Below are 26,256 nucleotides of genomic sequence, written 5' to 3' on the forward strand. Positions count from 1 at the left end.
CGGTTAAAGGTTTGGTTAACCGGTTATTAACCGGTTAAGACTTTTTGGACCGGTTCCAACCTCTAAGCCAGGTTTGGGTCATAGGATCGTTTTAAGTTCGAATTGGGATATGGTCCAAGGACTAGATCAGTAGTACAAGGACTATTTTCATGTTCAAAGAATTCAAAGAAGGTTTTCTCTTAGACTATATGAATCACACAATCTTTTAAATGGAGATTGGTTCGAAACTTTAATATTTGTCATAATACACAATATTAGTAATTAGAATTTGTTTACCCTAAAATTCTTAATTGACATCATAGAAAAGAAAAAGGGAAAAAAAAATTAAGGTGTTTATTCATATTGCATAGTACACACATTTCAAGAAAATCATTGATGTCGATCTTCGTTTTAAAAACTTATTACGATGTGCGAAATTAGCTAACTTATGATGTACGAATTATGATACATGAAATTGGAAAACTTACTATGATGAACGAAATTAGCCAAATTTTTATAGAAGTGATTTATTCCTTTTAATGATAAATTTAAGGTCGTTATTGAACCAAATAAAATGGGAGATGAAATTAAAGTTAAAGTTGATCAGGCGTAAATTGCTGATTCAGGTAACGAAACTAAAAATTTACGATTGCAAAAGTTACGAGGATTGTGGAAGGATTAGAGGGTTTTGATTTGTATTATTTTTTAATACTAGTATTTTTTTCACTTTTTAATTTATTATTTGTGTATTTCTTGATTTATTTCTTTCAATTTTACTCGTATACTCGTATGAAATATCAGGAAAATAATTAATAAAGATGAAGATGGTATTCTTACAAATTGTGAGATAGGATCCAAAGAACTAATGTAAATGTCCTCTATATGTAAAGAGATTGTACCTTAGTTCAAAAATATAAAAACCAATCACTTTACGCAATAACTTCTTTATATATTTGTGTAGTGTATATAAAAAAAAAATTTTTTTTCCAATAATAAAAAATTTTTATGCATAAGTTTTATTCATTAATGCAGTAATATATCTTCGTTACATGAATAACTAATAGTACAATCCTTTTGTTCTCCCCTCGAGCAAACTTTCTTACTGTTTTATTAAACCACCTTGCAGAATCTACACAACCTGTTCAACATTTCCATCTTGTTTAACTTGTCTATCTTGCTTAACCTGCTCATCTTGCTTAACCAGCTCCTTCTTAGCCTTCTTATTCTTCTTAAGCTTCGATCTTGATAATATCATCATCTATCAATAATTTTATTATTCCCAAAACAAACGTTAAAATAAGAACTAATTTCTTCCACCATCTATCAGCCTCAAAGAAATCCTTAAGGAATTCCATCGTACGATCTTTATATTCTCCAGGAAATGATCTTATAATAAAAATAACTAATAAAAAATATCTAAAACGTGGGGACCGCACCGAAAAATACACTAAAATCAAAGCAAGTAAAAAAGAAACTACATCTCCCGCCCAACTTGGAATAGTAAATAATAGAAAAATAATTTCTTCTATATAACCAACTAAAAGAATAAAACAGTAAACAAGAAATAAAATACCGAATATAATCAATGAAATACCAATAAATTTTTTTAGTAATTTCCAGACAGAGGACAGTAAACCTTGTTTAGAATTAGATTTTGGTAGCAATGGTTCTGTCTCATCTCCGTCCAAATTTTTCCTATTTTCTACCTTTGCATTATTTACGTTCTCTTGTTCCACATTAGCTTGTGGATTTGTCAATGGTTCTATTTCGTTTTCATTCACAATCACGATCGTATCTATAGGAGATTCTACTTGTTTTCATATTTTAACTATTTTAGAAATTTTTTTTTTTTTATTAAATTTAGTAAAATTCTAATTCACCTTTAGGTTTTTCTTCTTCCGCCTTGGACGTTACTTCATTGTCAATATAATCTTGGTGGAAAATCTATATTTGTTAAAGCAAATCAATCAACAATAGTATTAAATAGCGTAATGACTACAATAAGAAAAAAAATTAATTCGCCAAAAAGTATTTCTCAACCTTTGATGAACCTTCTTCCATCGACATGATAGGTATTGTAGACTAACTGAGCAGTAACATACTCCTTTATATATTTCAATCTGCGCAATTTACATTATCATACACTTGGATATAGGGGTTTCCTCTTAATATTTCAGGTGCCATATAAGGTAAAACTCCATAAATCTCATTATTAGGATCCTGTAAATCACTTATAGGTTTACATAATCCTAAATCAATAATAAATGACTCTTTGTAATCGTCTGATATTAAAATATTACCATCATGAAAATCACCATGAGTTAAATTTGATTCATGAATTACTTTAAGTCCTGAACTCCTGATACAATATTTTTTAGTAATTGTAACCTGTCTTGCCACTTAAATTTAGCTATATCAGATAAATGCTTGTTCTTCGACTTGGTCAACTTTTATTGAATTTAGTAGATCAATTGGAAATAGTATTGACTTCATATTTATTACTAATTATAATCATACTATAGAGTCTACAGTTTTTATTTGGATGGTAAGATAATTTGTAAGATTTGGAGAACATCTAGTAAGTTTCGTACATATATTTTTAGTAATTTTTGTTATATAAATTCTAACATACTTAATAAAATTTTATATAAACTCAACATTACTGCATATATTTCAGGCAAATCATTTCACGGTACAAAATACGCCTTTCAATGAGTAGGTACTCAATAATCATTCTTAGCGACTTGCGTGATAAAGGTTGAGCTAACATTCTTGAAATTGTGTTGGCACGTTTAATGCTATTTAAATTTAGCATAATTTGTAATTTTCTTAATACACTATCTTTATGTCATTAGGATGTTTACCGAGAGTCAGCAAAAAATGTACTTGACAGATAATCCAACGCCTCATCAAAGACGTGATTGAGCAATCGTTATTTTACTATGCATCTACGACTGATAATTTATTCAAATATTTCAATAATATTTACAGGCCTTTGTAACAGTTTAATAATTAATAATATACGTACGCTAATTAGTAAGAAATTTGATTTATAAATCAACTTTATAGGAGTGTTTAGGACTTAGAACACTTATTATTCATAATACAAAACCATATTGTTCACTTTAGTGGATAATTATACAAGTTTATCAAAAAGTTATATTATGATTAAGTTTAATACTATGATTTAATAGTAAATGAACGAATAATAAAATGTAATATACTTTAAGGATAATGGTCTGCAAATCTTGGACTAAATAAATTTTTTTAAACCAAAAATTAATAAAAAAATGCAAGCAACGTATTAATTATCAAATATCATTATTCCGTTTTAAAATCTGTGGCCACAAAAAATATTATCCATTTATATTATAGTTTATGGCAATTTTTTTAATTGAAACTTAACATAAATGGAAAAAAAATGAGGTAAATAAATAAATCTATTAATTGCTAAAACTGCATTTTATCTTTATCGTTTGTGAGTAATGAAGTAGGTGAATATTTATAATTAACTCTATATGAATCATTGGATTAATAATAATGATATAAATAAAACTCGATATATAATCAGTTTTAATATTTGATTATTTTTCGCTGCAATTTCTTTCTATGTTAAGTGAGCAAAGGTAGTTATAGTCTATATAATAAATAAAACACTGCAGAAAAGGACCTCAGTTTATGAGTTTGGGTATTTAAAGTTTTAATTATTTATACAATCCCAAGACGTAATGATAATTTGGAAATAGCCAAGTATTATATTATTTGATTTTTTTTCGCGAGTTCGAAGTTTTCATCATTTGACTAGTGACGTAAAATTTTGATCATCTCACGTGATTAATGATTAATTACTCATGCGAAAAAAATCATAAATCATTCCATTCCATTACTTTTACGAAAAATTCTTGCTCTTTTTTTTTTTTTAAAAAAAAAAAAGCAAAAAATTCGTGAAACATGGAAAAGAAAGAAAGTTATGAAATATTAGAAGATAATCCAATCTTGGTAAATTTTATTAAATAGTATTATTATCATCTTATTTAAATGTTTTTATTATACAAGTGAATTATTACTTATAAATTTTGATTTTTTTACGTTAGCAAACATCAGTAATTTCTACCAAAAATTCTTCTTCTAAAGATATTCAACAAAATCAATCATTTTGCAAGATTTCTTCCTCTTCTTCATCACGTTCATCAATATTTTCTAATAATATCGATAAAAAAATATTACAAAACGAAAGGAAAAAAATGCTTAACAGAAAGGCTGCTGCAAGATTAAGACAAAAAAAAAAGAAAGAGGTAAAAGAATTACAAGATTCAAATATAAGTTTAAGAGGTGAAATTGAACAAGTGGAAAGTATTATAATGAAATTAAGACAACAAATTATGGGATCTTGAAATAAAGGAGAAATAATTTTTTTATTTTTCAATATATTGTATGAATTTGCTAATATTATCATATTGAAACATTATAACTTGATATTAATTATTAACATGTATTCCGGGAATTGGGAAATTAATTTTATAGAGAACAAATTATTATATTTTATAATTAGGCAAATTTAGCTTTATATATAGTTACGCGAGTATTTTTTGTATATTTAAATCTTATTATAAACAAAACTTTCGCCAATATCGCTATGAAATTATTTTTAATAAGAAAATGTGTTGCGTAACGTTTTTAAATTTTGATATAATATAATTCATGCAGAGTAATTCAAAATCTACTGATCAAAAATAGATAATTCTATTTTAATAAAAAATGCATAACTTGATCTGGTACCTAAAGAGCTATCAGACCTTTGCTATTCAATATCTTTATCTTTATCTGATATAATATTTAAAATTTTACCTAACCAATTACAGTATTTTATTTATTTATTTTATGTGAAGCCGGACAGACTATTAAACAGGACATATACCACACGTGAGTTATCCTACTTCTAGCTATCATCTATCACCAGGGCGGACCCAAACTTCTTTAAAAATGTTGGAACCAGCCTGATCCTCCTCCACTACCGAAAGAAGAACAGGAACCACAATTAAAAAGTGAACTAATTAACCCGTATTTTTCTTTCAACCATCAAGGTCACCACCTGTAAATACTGTCATAGGTGGAATGATTCACACTGTTTGTAATTGTTAATATCTATTTTAATACGAACCAAAAAAATTCAAAAAATGAATTACAAAATATAGAAACTAAACTATTTCAAAATACGAAATTTAAAAATTAGGTCTATATTAGCGGGTAAGAAGTCTTCTTCTTTAGTATCCCTACAATCGAAAGTACAAATTTTTTTTGTTAAAGGTGTAAGATCTCCATAATAATTATAGTGATTATGTCTGGCGCGATGCTTTTTTGGGCGACATTCTATTATTTTCGTGTCATCGGAGGTATCACTGAGATCATCTTTTACGTATTGAATATCATTTGGGCGAATAATAGCGCAGTACGGTTTTAAAGGGTAGTGTTCATCCCTGTATTGTTGTCCAAAATCTGTTATCAAATTGTTGAGATGTCTTGAAGCGACTGTTCGTTTGTCGTTGCTTTTCTTCGTAGATGCTCCATACGCAAAATTGCGAATACTGGCCATACGGTCATCAAAATTATCATTCATACGAGTAAAAAACTTTATAGCATTAATACGTCTAAGGTAATGTTTGGCGGAGGTATTATGATCCTTAATGTCTTTAATGACATTTAACCTTTCATTAAGACGATCACGAACTCTGATCTCACTGATGCGATCTTCATCTAAACCTAGCATATATGCGTCTCTCAAGGATAGCTGAATTGTAGAGTCTTGTAATAAAAGTACGGCATCTATGTATTCTGATGCACCTTTACCATAATGTTCGTCAATAAGATTTGCGATATACCAATCCCTATAAGAGTTTTCTGATGTATCATCCCTGCCATTGTTGGCTGAAGAGTCATCCTCTTCATCTGAATTCTGAATCTTGATGACACTGCGTGATGCAGGAGTAATGTGAGGAGGAAGAATCCTATCTTCAGAAAGATGTAAAAGAGCGCAGTTCCGATCGTATGGAAAACGGAATAAGGGAACGGTTGGGAGATGAAGGATCCGTGTATAAATCTTTTGATACAGATGAAAAAGGAACTTCCTTTGATTCGCAAGTTTAATCTTGTGGCAGAGTTTAAGGGCCATCCTAGATTTAGGTTTATTACCATTGAAAATACGTTGACAAGATCGGTCAAAATGAGCTTTTTGCCGTGCAGCAGTACGTAAATTAGAACTTAAAATGCAAGAAAAGTTCTCATAAATCTTGGTATACATAGGACCAGTAGCCTTGTTAGGGGGTAAAATTGAGTCAAGGTTGTGTGCTTCATAACGCGTTGTATAAGAGATGCCCAATCGATTCGAAAAAATCTTTTGCCTTGAGTTATTGTTATATTTCTCGTAAATAATGTTGGCGTGAAAACTTTTGTGATGAATAATATTGATCTCAGGTGCTGATGTTGCCTTATCCTCTGAGAGTGTGTTTTTTTCTTGAGTGATAGCCGAATGGTGTTGGATGCAAGCGTGTCGATTAAAATTTTTAACAAAAGGGCACGGTATATGGCATGGTGTTGTTTTTTGATGAGGAAACTTTTTTGTAGGTAGGTGATTACAAGCTACATAGATACCAAAGTGAAATCTGTATCGTTTATAAGAGAAGTTGAAAAAAGTTTTGGTAATATTGTTGCTGCACGTGATTTTTCCTTCACGTAATGCTATCAGATTGATTCTATCTAACAACTTGAGTCGTATCATGTTAAAAAATTTGTTCTGAATACGCCGAGGAATGACTCGTTGATGTAAAAAAAAGTGCGTGAGGCATTTCGATATTTGAAATCGATGATTAGGTAATTTGCTTGTGGAATAATACCGAATTGGGGTTGATAACATATGATGATCGTTTATGTATATTTTAAGGTGAATTTCATTGGTGTCTGGTATTTGATCGACAACCTCAAAAAAGAAACTTTTTGAACGCCTACATTCATAGATCTTATTATAACCTGCTTTGGACGCAGCAGTCACATGAAATTTTTTGAAAGAGACCAAAAAAGAGAAGGTCGAAAGTATTGGTGAGGGTAAAGGAGCTTTGACTATGATAGTCGGAAGTGCGTTATCCTGTGGTTTAATATTCATCCTTAAAACTTTATCTTTAGAAAGTCCGCCTTCAGGAATGTTTCTTCTGTTATCGAAGTGTACATCCAACTGCGGATAAGGTTCCAAAGGTTCATATGAGGCCAAGGAAAAGTTGGTATTTTTGTTGTTTGAAGATGACATAGTCCCTTAATATTGGGATAAGATAAGAATAAAACCTTGTATGAGAACCAAGACGCCCAACAGGGCCTTTTTCCCCTTAAAGTTTTCGTGAAAAACTATAGAAAAATAACCAAGCGCAAAATACTGCGGAAAACTAACAAAATAAAAAAAAAGGGGAAAGAGTTTTTTTTTTTAACCAATTACAGTATATTTTATTGTCTGGAGGACGATATCAAAAAATTTGTGGTCACGGTTCACCCACGTGATCCTCAGCCAATAAAATCGCCTCCCATTTCCTAGTTATACAATTTAGCCTTATTATTTATCTTCATTATATTTCACCAATTTTTAACAAGCTATTATTTAAGCTTAAGAAAAAAATATTAATAAGCTTATTTGAAAATGAGAACGAATAATTTTATGTAGAAATCGGAGTATTATACGTTATGAACTATAATACTATAACCATTAGGGTATTAGGACATTTCGCCGAAAGCCATTTCGCCGAAAAATAATCTCTGGCCTGAGTTATTTATAATTCTGCATAATGTTGGCCCTATTTTTCGGCGAAACGTCCTTTCGGCGAAATGGCTTTCGGCGAAATGTACCGTAACCTACTATTAGAGATGTTAGCAATCTGAAATGCGAATACATCGCTAGTACTTAAAATATTGTAATTAGTTATATATTGACACTTTATAATGATTATTCTGGAAATAATCCATTGATTCCTCATAATGATTATCCTGGAAATAATCAATCAATTTCTCATAACAGTTTTCTGGAAACAATCTATTGAGTGAAATATGTCTTCGTCAATTTAGGACCCCGAAATATACATAAAAGGGTCAGGTCAGAGTTTGCGTATAATGAGTCAAAAAATCATGTAGATCATTCCTTTTATGGATAATTCCAGCCAAAATAATATTTCCTAATTTAGATAATGGCTGAAATTATCGTAATTCCGGCCCTGAAAGAATGCGTATTTTGGACCACTTCTGGACCTGACCTCTACATATATATTTCGGGGTCCTGTCAATTTCATTTAAATTATTCTAGGCTTACACCTTTTTGATTTATAATTTACTGCGCCTGCGATAAATCATAAGAATTCAGAGATTTTTTTTTTAGTTACTATTCCCTCCAAAGTATCAACTATAGTCTTAACCTCAAAGTATCATAAATTTCAAATTATTTTCATTAAATAATAATAAAAATTTAATTCTTAAATTATTTTTATATTTTGTTGTTTTAATCAATATTTATCTATCAAATAAGGATTTATTAAAAAGAAAAAAACTTTATTACATTCAGTTTGTTACGTCATTATCCAAACATTTATTTTGTGATTAATTAGCATTGTATAGCCAAATTATTGAACGTAATATCTACTAGATATTTATTAAAATAGCATTCGGAATTATTTTTCTTAAAAGATTTAACGCATGATTCCAGAAACAACATTCTTGTACAATCACAATAAAATCAAATAGACTACCAGTTGTTTCATTTTTAATTAGGATTTTTTTTCTTTATAAAACATAGAACGTGATATGAGGGAATCAAAAAAAAGTTTAGGAAATATAGTAAAGTATTACGGCATGATATAATATAAATGTATGGTACGATTAATAATTTACAAGTACGAGCGGGCATGATGTTAATCGTGCTAGAAATTAGTAAATTATTAACTATTGATGCTATAATCTGATGATAGAATTGAATAAGACAATCAAAGTAAGGAAAAATGTTACAAAAAAAAATTAATATAAGCATTTAGAAAGTTAAAGTTTCAACTCCGAATAAAAAAATTAAGTTAGAGTTGAAACAAGTATTAATAAATAATTTAACTATATCAAGCTTTAGAAACTTTTTTGATAAAAATAATGGCAATTTTGCATTAGACAATTAGATAACAAATTTTTGCATACTTACATGCTTAAAATTATAATATCAATTATAATAATGTCAAATAAATAAAGTTTCAATTCATTATTTCATCATAGATGAAAATGATCAACATTTTTAACATTTGTAGAGAGAACTAACTTAATACATTTATAAATCATTCAAATATAAACTTGTATAAATATTATAAATATTTTATATATATAACATGTTTCGTATAAAACCAATACGATATGATCAGTCAATGGATGATATCATAACTGTAACTGTGGAACGCAACTATTTTAATAATACTGAAAGTTTGATCATCCTTTTAAATGAAAAATTTTTTTGCAATTTTAAATGTTTCTTTTAAAAAAAATTTTTAAGTCCATAATTTGGTTTAATATAACAAAATTAATAAAATGCGGAATAAAGGAATGAAAATGTAAAAACATCTGCTAAGTGAAATATAAATTTTATAAAGTTCATCAAAGTTTAGAAAGTGATTTAAATACTACGTTAATTATAAATTTTACTCATAATCATATTTTTTTCAAAAGAACTTTCTGAATTCTTTGGGATGACTTAGATGACTTACCCTGAGATTTACATTTTAACCAGAAGATTCTAGTAAAAAAATTGAACTTGTGATAATAACATAACGATAACGATAACGAAAATACTCCATAAAGCCCCATAATGTTCATTTTTACGTTACAGTATTTGTTAGTAATGCACGTATTATTATCTAAAAAATTTATCTTTTGTTACAGATTTTAAAGTTTTAATTCTTTCGGAAAAGTATATAGCACAAATCACGAATTTAGTCTAAAAGAGTAATTCTCAATGCCGAATTTTTTTACTTTTAGAAGTTGGAATTCCAAAAAATTTGGATCTTTTCGACAACATGATTATATTTTAAACACTGCACTTAACAATTAGTAAATAAACATAAAAAATGTGTATATTTACTAGCAGTTATCAACAAAAAATATTATTTGTTTATTTCTTATGAATCTATTTTAAATAAATCTTTTAAAGCTATTAATGACCAATATCGGCAAACAATGCTATTACTTTGATATACAATACTTATAAAAAAAACAAATGAAATAAATGAAATAAATTTTATATCTATAACAGTATTTTGCTTATTTATTTTATTTAAACATTTAAGCAAAAATATTCTCAATTTACTTTGCATGAATTTGTTCTAATCTATTTTGAGCATTTTGATTTCCTTGCAATGCAGATTGTTTATACCAGTAAATTGCTTGATTTATATCTTTAACAATCACTTCTCCATTCTCATACATAAAAGCAAGATTATATTGAGCTATACTAATATTTCCTAAATCTGCTGATTTTTGAAATAATTCAAATGCCTTTTTTTCATCAATTTCAGTTTCAATTCCTTTTTTATAACAATTACCTAAATTATTCATTCCATATGCATTTCCTAAATCTGCTGATTTTTGATATAATTCAAATGCCTTTTTTACATCAATATTAGTTCCAATTCCTTTTTTATAACAATTACCTAAATTATTTATTCCACCTGCATTTCCTAAATCTGCTGATTTTTGGTATAATTCAAATGCCTTTTTTTCATCAATATCAGTTCCAATTCCTTTTTTATAACAATTACCTAAATGATTTATTCCACCTGCATTTCCTAAATCTGCTGATTTTTGAAATAATTCAAATGCCTTTTTTTCATCAATATCAGTTCCAATTCCTTTTTCATAACAATTACCTAAATTATTCATTCCATATGCATTTCCTAAATCTGCTGATTTTTGATATAATTCAAATGCCTTTTTTACATCAATATCAGTTCCAATTCCTTTTTTATAACAATTACCTAAATGATTTATTCCACCTGCATTTCCTAAATCTGCTGATTTTTGAAATAATTCAAATGCCTTTTTTTCATCAATATCAGTTCCAATTCCTTTTTCATAACAATTACCTAAATTATTCATTCCATATGCATTTCCTAAATCTGCTGATTTTTGATATAATTCAAATGCCTTTTTTACATCAATATCAGTTCCAATTCCTTTTTTATAACAATTACCTAAATGATTTATTCCACCTGCATTTCCTAAATCTGCTGATTTTTGAAATAATTCAAATGCCTTTTTTTCATCAATATCAGTTCCAATTCCTTTTTCATAACAATCACCTAAATTACTTATTCCAGTTGCATTTTCTAAATCTGCTGATTTTTGGTATAATTCAAATGCCTTTTTTACATCAATATCAGTTCCAATTCCTTTTTTATAACAACCACCTAAATGATTTATTCCACCTGCATTTCTTAAATCTGCTGACTTTTGATATAATTCAAATGCCTTTTTTTCATCAATATCAGTTCCAATTCCTTTTTTATAACAACCACCTAAATGATTTATTCCACCTGCATTTCCTAAATCTGCTGACTTTTGATATAATTCAAATGCCTTTTTTTCATCAATATAAGTTCCAATTCCTTTTTTATAACAATTACCTAAATTATTCATTCCACTTGTATTTCCTAAATCTGCTGATTTTTGATATAATTCAAATGCCTTTTTTTCATCAATATCAGTTCCAATTCCTTTTTTATAACAATCACCTAAATTACTTATTCCAGTTGCATTTCCTAAATCTGCTGATTTTTGATATAATTCAAATGCCTTTTTTTTATCAATATCAGTTCCAATTCCTTTTTTATAACAATAACCTAAATTACTTATTCCATTTGAATATTCTCTTTCAGCTAATTTTTTAAATAATTCAAAAGCTTTATCATCATCTTTATAAACACCATTCCCATGTATATAACAGCAACCAAGGTTATATTGTGCTATAATATTTCCTGAATTTGCAGCTATCTGATATAATTCAAATGCCTTTTTTTTATCAATATTAATTTCAATTCCTAAATAATTAAAATCTCCAAGTAAAACAATAGAATTTGAATGATTTTGATTATTTAATAACCAAATATAAATTTCCTGTGAAGTCATATTATGATTATTAAGATAATTATAAATACATAGTCTTTCTAATTCTTCATATTCTACGCCTGCCTTATCAGAAAGTTCAACAATTTCATCAACCATCACCTTAAAATTATTATTTGATGATATTGAAGAATCTATTTCTTTAGTATTCATCTTGTTAAATTCTTGAATAAATTTGGATAATTCCCCATGTGATGAATTATTTATAGGATCTTCAAAAGCATTCAAATCGAGTTGTTGTTTACTGGATAATTGGTTTGTATAAGAATCATTTGCCCGAAAATCTTTTATAATCATGTTATTATTATTCTTCAGAATAATTGCATTTAATTTAAAAACCACCTGATTGATAGTTGGACGATTATCTGGTTCATTATTCCAACAATCTAAAAAAAATAGATAGAATTAATTTAACATTAATATAAACATAAAATTAATTATTAATTATATTTACCAGTATAAATATTCACATAATCTTCGGGTGTATCAGGAATGGGTGTCTCTCTAAGGCCTTGTGATATATTAATAGCTAAACAAACGTCATATGGTTTACCTTCAGTATAAAAAGGAGGATTGCTACTAGATATCTCCCATAAAAGTACTCCAATACTATAAATATCACTTTTTTTATTTAATTTATAATCTTGATTACTGAAACTTTTTGGGTCAATATAAGGAATTACTCCAAATAATTTCGTTGAAGAAAGGTTGGATGATTCTTCAATTCTTTTTGATAAACCAAAATCTGCTAATTTAACTATATTTTGATGAACTAATACATTTTTGGAATGCTATTAATATTATTAAATACAATAAATTTATTAATTACAATTCAACAACAAACATGAAATAACAAAATGTAAACAAATGAATTACCAAATCACGGTGAATAATTCCTTCATCGTGTAAGCATAATATAGCACAAGCCAACTGAAATGCCATATTAAACTTATTATTCCAAGTAAGATTATCAAAATGTTCCTTCAAATATTCTCGAAGAGTACCTCCATTTGCATATTCCATTACTAACCAATATTTTTTTGAATTATCAACCTGATTTTCTTTGTAAAAAAAAAATAAATAAAACAATAAATTTATATTTTACAATCAAATTATGCATGAAAAGAAAGTATATTGTACCTGTTGCAATACCACAGAAACGAATAATATTCTCATGGAAATCCACTTCCCGTTGGATTTTAAGCTAAACAGAATTTTAAATTAGAAGTTATATAAATTATAAGGTAATAATTATTTTATTATTACCTCTTTAACTATTTCTTTAATTGTGACGTTGTTAAAATTGAAAAAAGATTTTAATGCCAAATAATTAGGAGAACTTTTCCAGTTCGCACGGTAAACTTTCCCAAATCCTCCGAACCCAATTTCTTGAAAATTACTAAAATGATTGAGTTCATAATATTTAAAGTAATCTTTTGCAATGGCTTCTTCAATCCAATTAATCCACTCATTATTTGAATTTTCAGTAAAATTTACGGGTATATTAGACTCAGTGTTATTAGACATTATTGGGCTTCTTAATTTTATTGACGAAGATAATATTTTTTTTTTTCATGCAATTTATTATAAGGAGTGGTATTACCAAAACGTAATTGTGCATGTAGTGCCTCGACCCGGATGAAAACCGTCATCCGGATTACACAAAAAAAAAATCCGGATTACATCCGGATTGACCCGGATTTTGAATCCGGATCAGATAATCCGGATAGAAACCGGAATCCGGATTGGATTTACATATAATTTTTTTTTGACTGCGAACTAAAGTTAAACAATTTTCGCATAATACTTCAAAATATTTATTGTCAAAAATTACCAAATAATAATTACTGAAATCTGATGCAAAAATATACTAAAAATAATTTAAGAAATAGATATTAATTATAATTAAATTATGATAGCAGCAATTTAATTATTTCATTTTTATTTTAACATTTCTTTATGTTTATACAACAATTTCATAGCATTTATGTTTTTGTTAATAAGCTTTATAAAATTTATTAATAAAATTATTTTTAAGTTTATAGCATTATTTAATAAATTTGTGGCTTTTAATAAATTTTATATAAGCTTTGTGTCATTTGTGGCTTTTATGAGTAGGACTTGTGGTTTTATAGATGAGATCACAACTTTTTTTAATAGGATTATATATGGCTTTTTTGATAAAAATATGGCTTTTTATTTTGATAAAAATTAAAATCATTTTGTGGCTTTTTTTGATAAAAATTAAGATTACATTATGGCTTTTTTTTGATAAAATTAAGTTTGTTTTATGACTTCTTTTAATAAATATATGGTTTTTTTAATAAAATTGTGGCTTTTTTTGATAAAATCATGATAGTTTTCTTGATAAAAATTAAGATCATATTATGGCTTTTTTTTTGATAAAAATTAAGATCACATTATGACTTTTGTTGATAAAATAATGCTTGTTTTATGGATTCTTTTAATAAAATATATAACTTTATTAATAAAATCATGGCTTTTTGATAAAATTATAGTTCTTTTTGATAAACATTAAGATCATTTTATGGCTTTTTTTTTGATAAAATTTATACTTGTTTATGATGAGATATAGTTTTTTTAATAAAATTATGATACTAGTTTTTTTTGATAAATATCAAAGATCATTTTATGGCTTTTTTGATAAAATATATAGCTTTTTTAATAAAATTATGGCTTTTTTAATAGAATTATAGCTTTTTGATAAATATATAGGCTTTTTTTTTTGATAAATATTAAAATCATTTTATGGCTTTTTTTGATAAAATCTTAATTTTATAAATTTATAATAAAAAGCCATAACCTTACTTAAAAAAACACTATATAAATGCTGTAATTTCACCTTGATAATTTTTACATAATTTCACTTTGAAATTAAATTTAATATTTAAAAATAATTTATTAAATATGGCAGATGATAGTAGTTATATTCTACCTTCAAGTGATGATGACTTTAGTGAAGAAATTACTAATGAAATGGTCCAAATACCAGAATTACCAGTAGCTACAAGTGAAATAGAACAAATAAATGTAATTAGTATACCTGACTCAACAGTTCAAATATCAGCTAAATTACAAACAAAAGTAAGTAGTTGGGTATGGAAATATTTTATTAAAGATTATAATAATAAAGGTGAAATACGTGCATATTGTCAATTTGTAATGGAAAATGGAGATAAATGTACAAAGAATTATAAATATGATGGATCTACAGGAAACCTTAGTAGTCATATTATTAAACATGGAATTATACCACCTACAGCAGCAGAAAATTTACCTGCTGCTGAAATTAAATCAAAGCCTATACAATCTATTGATAATATTGGACAAAAAGAAAAGGAAGAATCTACATTACGATGGATTCTATTGACAACACAACCCCTTTCAACTGTAATTCACAAAGCCTATATTGAACATATGCATATCATAGATCCAGAATTTATAGTTCCTGGAGAGAGGAAAATTAGAATGATGATTGCTCAAAGTTATGGATATAATAGAAACAAATTAAAGCAATTTTTAAAATCTGCCCAATCCATTTCTTTGACCACTGATTTGTGGTCTTCTAGGTCAAAACATGGTTATTTAGGTTTAACAGCAACTTGGATTAATCAAAATTTTGAAATAACAGATATTTTACTTGAAATATCCTATTTTCCAGCACCACATACTGCAGATAAAATTGCACAAACTATTAAAATGATTATCCAAAAATGGGAAATTGAAAACCTTATAGTATCAATTACAACTGACAATGGTGCTAATGTAGTAGCTGCTATTCGTGAATTAGCACCAATTGAAAGGTTTTCCTGTGCAGCACATACTTTACAATTAGCTATTGGAAAGGGTTTAAAACTTGTGGAAGATTTAGCAATACGTGCAAGACAGTTAATTAATTTTTTTTCAACTCAAAAACAGATTGAACGATTAGTTAAAATACAAAAAGATAATGGTTATGAGGAGCAATTACATTTAATACAAGATATTCCCACTAGGTAAATAAAAATTTTAAATCTTTAATTTTGTTTACAAATTACAATATAATGCTAATATATTTAATTTTATTTCAATTATTTAAGATGGAATTCAACTTATTTAGCATGGGATCGTCTTATTTTCCTTCAATGTGCTATTCTTCAGCTTAATGTAAATTTATCTTGTTCTTTAATACGTGAAGAAAAAGCTGATAGTATCAAATTGAAAAAAATTATGTTGAGTGATAATGAATGGGAATTACTAGATGAATTATGTAATATTTTGTCACCATTTGAAAAAGCTACACGAGATTTGTCTGGAAATACTTATGTTACATTAAGTCAAGTGGTTCCTATTATTACAAGACTTACAAATTCTTTAAATCCATCTGGTAATTTATATGAAGAAGAACCTGATGATAGTTTTAATGATTTAGAAGAAGAAAATTCAACTAACCAGCAAACTAATTATGATAATATTAGAGAAACTTTAGAAAATGTAAAGAAAAATATTTACAGAAGTTTGAGATACTATTGGAAAATACCAAACGAGTTTGGTATTATGGCAGCACTTTTAGACCCAAGATATAAGAATCTTGATTTTATTTCTGATGATAGTATAAAGAGAAAATTTCATTCTACTTTAAGAACACGATATGACCAATTAAAATGGGATATAAGTCAGCAAAGTATTCCATCATCACCTACAACTGTTACTTCTGCTGAAAGTTTAATTGCTGGAAGTTCAACTCCAAGTAGATCTTTACGTGACCATAAAGCAAGACGTGAACAAAAAGCAAAAGAAGTATTTCAAAGAACAGAAATCCCTACATCATCAATGGAGGATGAAATTACAAGCTATCTTCTTATGCCAATTGCAAGGGAAAATAAAAATCCATTAGATTGGTGGAGAGTAAAACGTGAAATTTTTCCAATTCTCTCTTTAATTGCACAAAAGTACTTAGGTATTCCTGCTACCTCTGTAGCTTCTGAGCGACTTTTCTCTGATGCAGGAAATCATATTACATCAAAAAGAAATTCATTGGACCCTGGCCTATTGGGAAAAATGATATTTTTAAAGCGTAATATGCAAACAATGGATCATATTAATGTGTTTCCTCCAGATTTAGATGTGGAAAAGAGTAATTCAGAAGAATATTTATCTGAATGTGAATTTGAGGAATGGTAAATAAATAATAATTTTTATCTACAATTATTTGTTATTTGTTAATGTATAAATTTAAATAAATAAATCTGATACAAACTTCAATAAATAAATTATAATTGAAAAATCTTCTTAAACTTACTGTATTAAAAAGTTTAATATAACTAATAAATTTTAATAAAAAAAATTATCCATAATATCATTTAGATATAGAACGTTATGGATCAGCAAAATTATTATTATTAAAAAAAAAAAAAAAAATTTCATCCGGATTCCGGGTCAAACCGGATATTTTTCATCCGGTTTATAATCCGGATGAAAACCGTAGAAATCCGGATATCCGAAAAAAAAAAATCCGGATCAATCCGGATTGATCCGGATACGGGTCGAGGCACTATGTGCATGGAGGTACAGTAACTGTCGATCACTTCAGGTGATACTTTAAAAAACATTTCAGTTTATATTATGTAGATCAGATTTTAGTTAATTTGAGCCAGAATTATCTCTAAATATGGACTGCAATTTTCAACGTTGTTTAATATTTTTTAGAATCATAAATAATATCGCATAAAATTGCAACTTTAATTAAAAATTTGGTCTGGGACGGTTCAGACCACATCTTCATATTTTAATTAATAACTATAATTTTTTTTAATTAAGGGACATATCTGTCACTCAATCGGAGAAATTTAATTAATACAATACAAGTATACAACACAGTTAAAGTTACACTGAAATATTCATGAAAATATCATACGATTTTGTGAAATCACAAAGATAGAATATATCAGTAAGTATTGAAAACATATTTAACATAATAATCAATTTATCTTAATAATAAGTAATTATTTTAAGATAAAATTGATTTAATTAGGCGAAATTTAAAAATATTCTTTAGTCTTAGAATACGCTGATAGTAGTGGTACGTTAAATGCTTACTTATTTAAGCAACCATTTTAATGTTTCGAACTGGAATGATAGATCCCACTTAGCATTGCAATTGGCCAGCTCTGTAGAATTTTTGCAGATAATGATATTATTCATTGTGACCTGGTAATACTATATATTTTTTATATATTTTATTCATTCTAATATCATTTATTTTAAAAAAAAATACAGCATAATAATTGAAGCATGGAAATAATATACATATACTTATATATACATCAGAAAAATATTAAATTAGCAGATTTTTGTTTATCAAAATAAAATTGTCGAAGCATCAAGTGACATATCAAAAGCACTTGGTGTATTACCCTATATCGATATGGACCCAAAAGTTTCGATGACAAAGAAAATTATAAATTAAATAAAAAATCTGATGTATACAGCATTGAAGTTTTATTTTGGCAAATTTCAAGTGGATGCAGACCTTTTTGTTGAAATTAATTATGGTCCAAGTTTAATGTTATTTATATTAAATGGTAAAAGAGAAAAAATTGTTGATGGAACTCCTGTTAAATATGGTAAAATATATACAGGTAACATTAATAACCTTATTAATATTTTTTTATGAGCATTATTATTGATATTAATTTTATTTACTAATTGATTAGCATGTTGGAATTATGAACCGAATGAACGTCTAAATATGCAAGAAGTTGTTGTGACACTTAAAGCAATCATTTCTTCTGAAATTACCATTTATAATAACTTAATGAAGACAAAAAAAAATTCTTTTTCATCAGAAAATTATGAAACAAATTTAGAATCAAGAAAGGATCTTTGGATATAAATAATGGTTTAAATATTAACAGATAGTTTAATATTTGATACCATCAAATATTACACCATTAAATATTAATGTATGTGATAGTAGGATAAGGCGGTAATTGTAGTAGTCGTATGAATTTTATTGTCAATGACGTCTTTTCAATTATAAAGTTGATATCCTTTATTGAGAATCTAGAATAAAATTATTAAAAAATACAAGCTTATTGTATCCACTGATGTTTTTTATTATGAATTTCAAGCCTTATTATAATATTTTTTTTTTTACATTTCATTATTATTTCACAAAAAATCTTTTGTTAATTGCAAACCTTTTTGATGAGTTTTACCTTTTATATATATTAAAACATTTCTTTTTACAATTATCACAAAAGCATTGTGTGTGACCTAACTCGTTTCTTTTATGTATTATCAATATTATTCATCATTTTTCTTACATGTTTTGAAGATGAACATGATAAAGTAATTTTTGATTAATATGTATAATTAATTGGCTCTTTACAATCAAATTGTTTCATTCGTTTTTTATTTGAATTAAGATTGGCTATACAAAAAACCAATTTTTCAGCAGGATCTTTCATAAAATCCTATTATGCCATTATACCAAAATTTCTTTTATAGTATAAATTGACAATTGCACCAGTTTCCGAAATAAGAATAAAGGTGATACCAGTTTCTAAATTTGGAACAATAATTTGGGTATGAAAAATTAAAAAATGGGAAATATTGAAAGAATATAATGAAATCTACAAATATCGATGTGATGTTCATTTTTTTTTAAATAAAAAGGATTGTTAAAAACATATTTATTTAAAAGCTTTTTTTACATAATATTTTCATATATAATAACTGAAAATAACAAATGAAATCCGCAACTTACTTTTTAATTTAAAAGATTATGCAATGTAATTAATATATTTATTGCATGCAACGGGTAAAAAAAATATTTTGTTGTTCAATTAATAATTAAAAATATCTCTGTCTAATAATTTTTTCTAATAAACTATAATATTTAATATATATTTTAACATTTCAAAGAGAATTACAATGAAAATGATAAAATAAACTGTCTATAAAATAAAGTAATCGTAGTTTCTTATTATGAACTGCAGATGATAGATAGTACATATGTTTGTTAACCGGTAATGCACTGCTACTTTTGTAAGGGATTCTTGGGTTCATTTAAATCTGGAAATTTGACCTAAATTGTTATTATAAAATTACTCTATATTTTTTAATATTGTAATAGGTCAAATTCTTCTTTCTGATACCCGGGAAAAGTTGCTTCTGATATTGCATAATTATTTACATAAGTAGTATTTGACATTGATGGATTTGGATGTACAGTATATCTTCTTGAGGTTTATTTTGTGAATTATTTTCATTTGAATGATTTTCATTTTTAATGATTTATTTCCGTTTTTAAATATTCGATGTAACTTGTCTTTATTTTTTTCAATGAATTCAAAATTGGAATAGTAAATTTAACTTCAGATTTACTTTAGAATCGAAGCATGATTGGCCTATTATTGATCAGCTGATTCGTTCATGTGATCATTCAACGCACGATATTAAAAAAAAAGAATAAAAAAAACATTTCCTATATTATAGTAACAAAACACTCGTTTTATTTTAATAAAAGAAGAATAAATTACGTTTTCTCTTTAATAAAAACAACTGATTTTAGTTTTTTTTATCAAATCATAAAAAATAATAAAAACTGATTTTGGGTTTTTATTTAAAAAAAAAATATCAAATGCAATTTTATATTAAAAAAAATGTGTTTTGTTTATTACATAAAAAAGTTTCATTTATTAAATAATTTTTTTTTATTAAGGAACAGAAGTAACTAATTGGCACAGTCAGTTGTTTTGTCATATTCGCGAAATTTGATGCAGTATCATATTTAGATTAATGTGAAAAACTGAAAAACAAATATACGATAAGAATGAATGGCTATGGATTTACTAATATAAAATTTTAATATAAAATTGGTAAACCTATGATAACTAATCTAATTTTCTAACCTAATTTTTTTAATCTATTATGGTTTAATTGTACTTTTTATGTCGAGGAGTGATGACATCACCCATCTTTTTTTTCACTTATCAAATATATTGTTTTTTTACAAATATTTTACACTAGTATTATATTAGTATAAAATATCAAAAGAATAAAAATAATTAAGAAATATTGCTAAAAAGAACGAAAATCATGATAATTATATTCTTTAATTACACCCTCATCAAAATATTTTTTTATAATCTTATCATGTTCTGTAAAACTTCCATTATAGCGGAGTTTGATAATATTTAAAATGAGTGGTGATTTTCTTTTTTTCCAATTTTCAAAAAAAATTTCTAAGCCTTCAATTGTAAATATTAAATTAAATGAATATTCACACAAAGTTTCTGGTGAATAATCTGATATAATTTCTAATAATTTGTCACCATTATGTTCTTTACTATCCAATAAAGCCAACATTTCTAATTGTGTACAATTTAAAAAGATTTCTTTTAAATCTTCAAAATTTTCAGGTTCAATATTAATAATTGTAAACCTTTTAATCTTTGGACAACATTTAGAAATTGTTATAATTAATTTTTTAGTATAAATAGGATCATGAACTTTCATTTTAAGTATATTAATCTCTAAAATATTTCCATTAGATTTTTCAATCAACATATAATCTTTAATAAAGGATGGTAAATAATAATCATGTATTTTTAGATATTCAAGATTTGGAAATGAAGTAATTGATAAATATTCATCCCAAGCTTCCACCGTGTAACCTTCAAATAACATATTAAAATCCATATCATTAATAAGTTCTAAATGTTGTAAATTTATCAATGATGTAAGAATTTTGGGTGATAATAATCCAATAAATGGTCTTATAATGAATTTTTTTAATGTAGAAGCTTTCTTCATAATTATACTACTCAATGGAATAAATTCAAAGATATCCGATCTTTCTTCATGAAAAAAATCTATGGATAATGATTGTAAATTTCTTTGAATTTCAATGAAATTAACTAATCCTACTATGATATTTCCTTTACATTCAATTACTTCCAAGTGTTTAATATTTTGACAAATTTGTGTCATATCAAATAAATTTGCTATTGTCAGAAACATAAGATTAATTATTAATGTACATAATTGAGAAAAGCAAGTAGTTGCCCCTTGATATTTAAATAAAGGATGTGATGTATTCCAATAAAAAAGTTTTAAACCTTTACAATTATTTATAAATAACTCATAAAATTCTTGTTCCAATACATACTTCTCATATTTTTCTGCAATCCATTTTTCATCATTATATCCTTTACTATTAACTAATGACTGTGATATACTACTAATTAAATCTGGTGAAATTTGAGTGAAAAAGCTAATATAGTTAAACAATGGTTTATCATAAGGAATTTCAGTTAAAGAAAATTCAGGGATATTATCAGATAGAAATTTCTTTGAAGATTTTGGTAGTAAGAAAATTATCATATTATAAAGTTTAGAAGGTGAAAATCCTTTTAGAGAAGATGGATTTTTCCATAATATTGGTATAGCTATACGACACCAGTATCTATTCACCAAAATGCATGAATATAAAGATGATAAATCATATTGTAATTCATTAATAATAATTTGAAGACAATCTTCAGCAATATGCAACATTATTTTGAATTTAATAAAGAGTCAAAGATAAAGAATTTAAGATAAAAAATTTAGGAGAATATATATGTATTTGTATAAAATGATAGTGTAAATAATTGTAATTATCAGTCAGTTAGTGCCAAATTTGACCACAGTGATTCTTTCATATGAAATGATCTTATGTTTCAATTATAGTGTAGAACACTAGTTTTATAATTATTGTTATTCAGTATAGTTAAAATGACTTCATTAATAATCATTATATAACCATGATTAGTAATCTTAATTACAAATACACTAACCTGTTTTTTTCATGTATATCATGTATAACAAAAAAAATACATTCATTTCCCTGTAAAGAAACTAAATTTACCATTCTTTCAAAATAAAATAAAGTTTAATCACTTTTTCCATTATTTTATTGTTTGGTTAATTATGATTCTTAAAATCTCTCATATAATTATAAGAGAATACTTTTTTTTATTCCGCTTTTTGTACCATAAAAATAAAAATTTGTTTTAAATAATATTCATTTTTAAATTCGATGTGTTTTTTATTTGATCAATTTGATTATTAAAAATATTTATAAGTAATCAAATAACTTTTTAAATAATTTTGAAAGTTAAGCTTTAAATAGTAATTCATCAAATACAGTTAGTGGGAATTTATAACGCAATTAAAAAAAAAGTAATTTTTGTTAAATATTATGTTCGTGGATTATGTTCTATTGTAATCAACCAAAAACTTCATTTCTAAACATTTTAAACAAGATTTCAATTATATCATAGATAAATTTATACAAGATGCTTAATTAAAAGCAAGAAATTACAGAAAAGGTATATATATAGAATGGATTTTTTATAATAATTTGAGAAATATACAAGGAGAGTTCAGTGTTGTTTATAAGGCCAATTTGTTAGGTAGGTATCTAAATGAGTGGAATAATACACAATTGTGGAAGAGACCGTTTTATAAGCTTGAGGTTGAAATACAAAATGGGAAAATATTATATCGCAGGTAATGACAGCTCATTGATTATTTTTGAATTCTATGATGTCTTGAGATATATATATATGTGCACCGCCCTAAAAACAAAATTCAACAATGGACAATATTTATGGTAAATAGTCTTACAACGGTTACCATCAAGAGAAAGAAGGTCATCTGGAAAAGCTGGCGGTACACTACAAAGAAAATGAATCATGAGACTAGGTGCCGCTGTAACTGCAGTGAAGCTTCTACATTATGCTCACTTAGTGACACTAACTCTTATTACTTTTTTTTTCAAAAAAAATGTAAATTATTTCCAAAAATTGATGATCTGGACGAATTTGATAAAATCTGATTCAAAACTTGCAGATTTTCATGGGATACTACCTCACGTCTATTTTAATGATGTCTAGGAAAGAACTGAAGTTGGTGGTGTGAAGCAATAACCTATTGCTGTGTTTTTGTCAGATCAATGTACTATTTCTTAAAGATCTCATTTTAATATATGTTTCCAAACTTTATTTCTTTCATTTATAAATCATCAATTAGTGAAATCAAAGATTTTTCTGTTAGGAAGCGAGAAGTTTTAAATACTTTTAAGCGATTTGATGATTTGATCAGATTTACTAAGAAATCCTGACGGTAATATTTGATAATACACAATACACTTTAGCAACAAGTTATCACGTGAAAAGTAAAATAACCAAATGGCAAGATGGCGTAGTAATTTATTAATCATCAAAGTTATCAAACAATTTAACTACAAATAATATTTGAAATGAAGAAATGCTATGTCATCCTTAGTATGTAAAGGTTCTTTAAAGATAATCGTTATATCTTTAAATGTAAAATATTAATTTACGTTAAATTATTTCACACAATACTTTTCTAAACAAAGTCATGACAAACCATTTTTCATAGAAAACTATTTGTAATGTATGTATGTAAATAGAAAATACTGATATTAAAATATGACTTCATGTGTATAATGACGTAAGAATATCTTATTATAATCAATCAATCATTACTAATCCCGATTTAAGTAAAATACAGTACATAAAATAGCCACTGTTTCTCTTTATTCTCTTTAACCCCTCTTTCCTTTCTTACTACTTCTCGCTCTTCTTTTTCTTTATTTTTTTTTGCTAAGTATGGTAAAGGTAAGGTACAACCAACTCCACATCACATTTTAGAACCGGCCAACTCCACGTTGAAAAATTATAAAAACCGTTAAAGTTAAAAACCGTACTTAAACAAATTTTTAATGAAAATTGAGTAGAGAAACCTGTGTTTATTGCTCGGTCGTCTTTCCCACATTACGTATATATACGTACGTATTATATGTATGTATGTACATAGTACGTATTGTGTATATATGTAAACCAAATAATTAGATGGGGGGATGAGAAAGCTTATTTTGATTTTACAAAAATAATTTCTTTCTTGTTCTGATGCGCTTGTGCATAATTTTTTTTTTGATTTTACGTTAATTACTTTCTTATCTTTCTTGTTATTTTGATGCACTTGCGCATAAGTAGTAGTACCTGGGGCCAGAACATAACTAAAAAACACAGTTTATGTATAGAAATCGATCAAGTTGTGTTGTTATATATCTTTAATTCTATATGTCCGAACTTCTCTGCTCAATTTTTGTTCTTTTAACAACCCAAATACTATTTTTTTTTTTAACCCTATTAATTATAAACTGGTTGTAAAGTTTTAAAGTAAGTGGTTTTTTTTTTACCTGAACGAAGCTTGTCACCTCTACGTGGTGTTCAGGAGAAACAGCTGTAGGTTAATTTACCATACATCTGGCCAAGAGCAAGCATCATTTTATTTTACATGTTTTTAGATTTTTTTGCGCCATTTTGTATTGAATATCACGTAAAACGTTTATTGATTGTAAAAATCAAAAAAGAAATATTCAAAGTTTGAGGAAACTCAATGATACTAAAAGAAGGAAATTATTAATTGTTTAATAAAGATTTAACGAAAAGCTTTAAATTCTCTTAAAAATTGTAATTTAGAAGTGAAATACGCAAAATAATTGAATTATACTTTGGAAATGGAAGAACCTTTAATTAATTATGTTCAGGTTTACGCTCAGTATTTTATATACATTTATTGTTAAAAAAAAATAATGAAAAAAAGTATTAATTAAATTAAATAAAAAAAAATTCGTAACGTGAAAATCGAATAAATGGAAAAAAATATATTTTGAAACGAAAAAAGAAAATTAATGCTTGCTGTAGTACTGAAACGCATTTCCTGATCCTTGAGTTCCCGATTGAAAGGATAAAAAATTTTTTTTTTTTTAAAAATAAAATTCAAACGGGTGAATTGGCGCTCACCGCAATACCGCAGCAGTAAGAGTAAAATTTTTTTAAAAAAAAATTAGTAAGAATTAAATAGAAAAAAATTATTAAAAAAATTGAAAATTGGTGCTTACCGTAATATCGTAGTGGTAAGAGCATCTCCCGACCGTGAGTTCTCAATCTTAAAAGGCGAAAGAAAAAAATTAGTAAAAAAAATCAAATAGAAAAAAAAATATTATTTCAAAACGAA

General features: G+C 26.4%; 6 protein-coding genes across 6 annotated transcripts; 2 read left to right on the top strand and 4 right to left on the bottom strand.

Annotated features, from left to right (window-relative positions):
• Positions 1–1,208: 1,208 nt before the first annotated feature.
• OCT59_000149 (uncharacterized protein) lies at positions 1,209–2,749 on the bottom strand (the record flags this gene model as incomplete). Its single annotated transcript, XM_066138628.1, has 6 exons — positions 1,209–1,365; positions 1,426–1,516; positions 1,616–1,789; positions 1,860–1,923; positions 2,113–2,338; positions 2,643–2,749. The coding sequence occupies 6 exons, from the start codon at positions 2,747–2,749 to the stop codon at positions 1,209–1,211; spliced, it is 819 nt and encodes a 272-aa protein (XP_065988107.1).
• A 1,181-nt stretch (positions 2,750–3,930) lies between these two features.
• OCT59_000150 (uncharacterized protein) lies at positions 3,931–4,373 on the top strand (the record flags this gene model as incomplete). The annotated part of the gene is made up of 2 exons (XM_025325944.1): positions 3,931–3,978; positions 4,074–4,373. 2 exons carry the CDS (start codon positions 3,931–3,933, stop codon positions 4,371–4,373), a joined length of 348 nt encoding a protein of 115 aa, XP_025178681.1.
• An 809-nt stretch (positions 4,374–5,182) lies between these two features.
• Positions 5,183–7,276, bottom strand: OCT59_000151 (uncharacterized protein; the record flags this gene model as incomplete). Its single annotated transcript, XM_066138629.1, has 2 exons — positions 5,183–6,471; positions 7,003–7,276. 2 exons carry the CDS (start codon positions 7,274–7,276, stop codon positions 5,183–5,185), a joined length of 1,563 nt encoding a protein of 520 aa, XP_065988108.1.
• A 3,062-nt stretch (positions 7,277–10,338) lies between these two features.
• Positions 10,339–13,683, bottom strand: OCT59_000152 (uncharacterized protein; the record flags this gene model as incomplete). Its single annotated transcript, XM_025330391.2, has 5 exons — positions 10,339–12,542; positions 12,611–12,947; positions 13,033–13,217; positions 13,297–13,360; positions 13,423–13,683. The coding sequence occupies 5 exons, from the start codon at positions 13,681–13,683 to the stop codon at positions 10,339–10,341; spliced, it is 3,051 nt and encodes a 1,016-aa protein (XP_025177802.2).
• Positions 13,684–18,637: 4,954 nt separating this feature from the next.
• On the top strand, positions 18,638–19,051 carry OCT59_000153 (uncharacterized protein; the record flags this gene model as incomplete). The annotated part of the gene is made up of 2 exons (XM_025325943.1): positions 18,638–18,797; positions 18,873–19,051. The coding sequence occupies 2 exons, from the start codon at positions 18,638–18,640 to the stop codon at positions 19,049–19,051; spliced, it is 339 nt and encodes a 112-aa protein (XP_025178677.1).
• A 2,192-nt stretch (positions 19,052–21,243) lies between these two features.
• OCT59_000154 (uncharacterized protein) lies at positions 21,244–22,722 on the bottom strand (the record flags this gene model as incomplete). Its single annotated transcript, XM_025325942.1, has 1 exon — positions 21,244–22,722. One exon carries the CDS (start codon positions 22,720–22,722, stop codon positions 21,244–21,246), a length of 1,479 nt encoding a protein of 492 aa, XP_025178676.1.
• Between the last annotated feature and the right edge of the window lie 3,534 nt (positions 22,723–26,256).

This window comes from Rhizophagus irregularis, chromosome 1 (genome assembly GCF_026210795.1).
Source record: "Rhizophagus irregularis chromosome 1, complete sequence".
Taxonomy (NCBI): Eukaryota; Fungi; Glomeromycota; class Glomeromycetes; order Glomerales; family Glomeraceae; genus Rhizophagus; species Rhizophagus irregularis.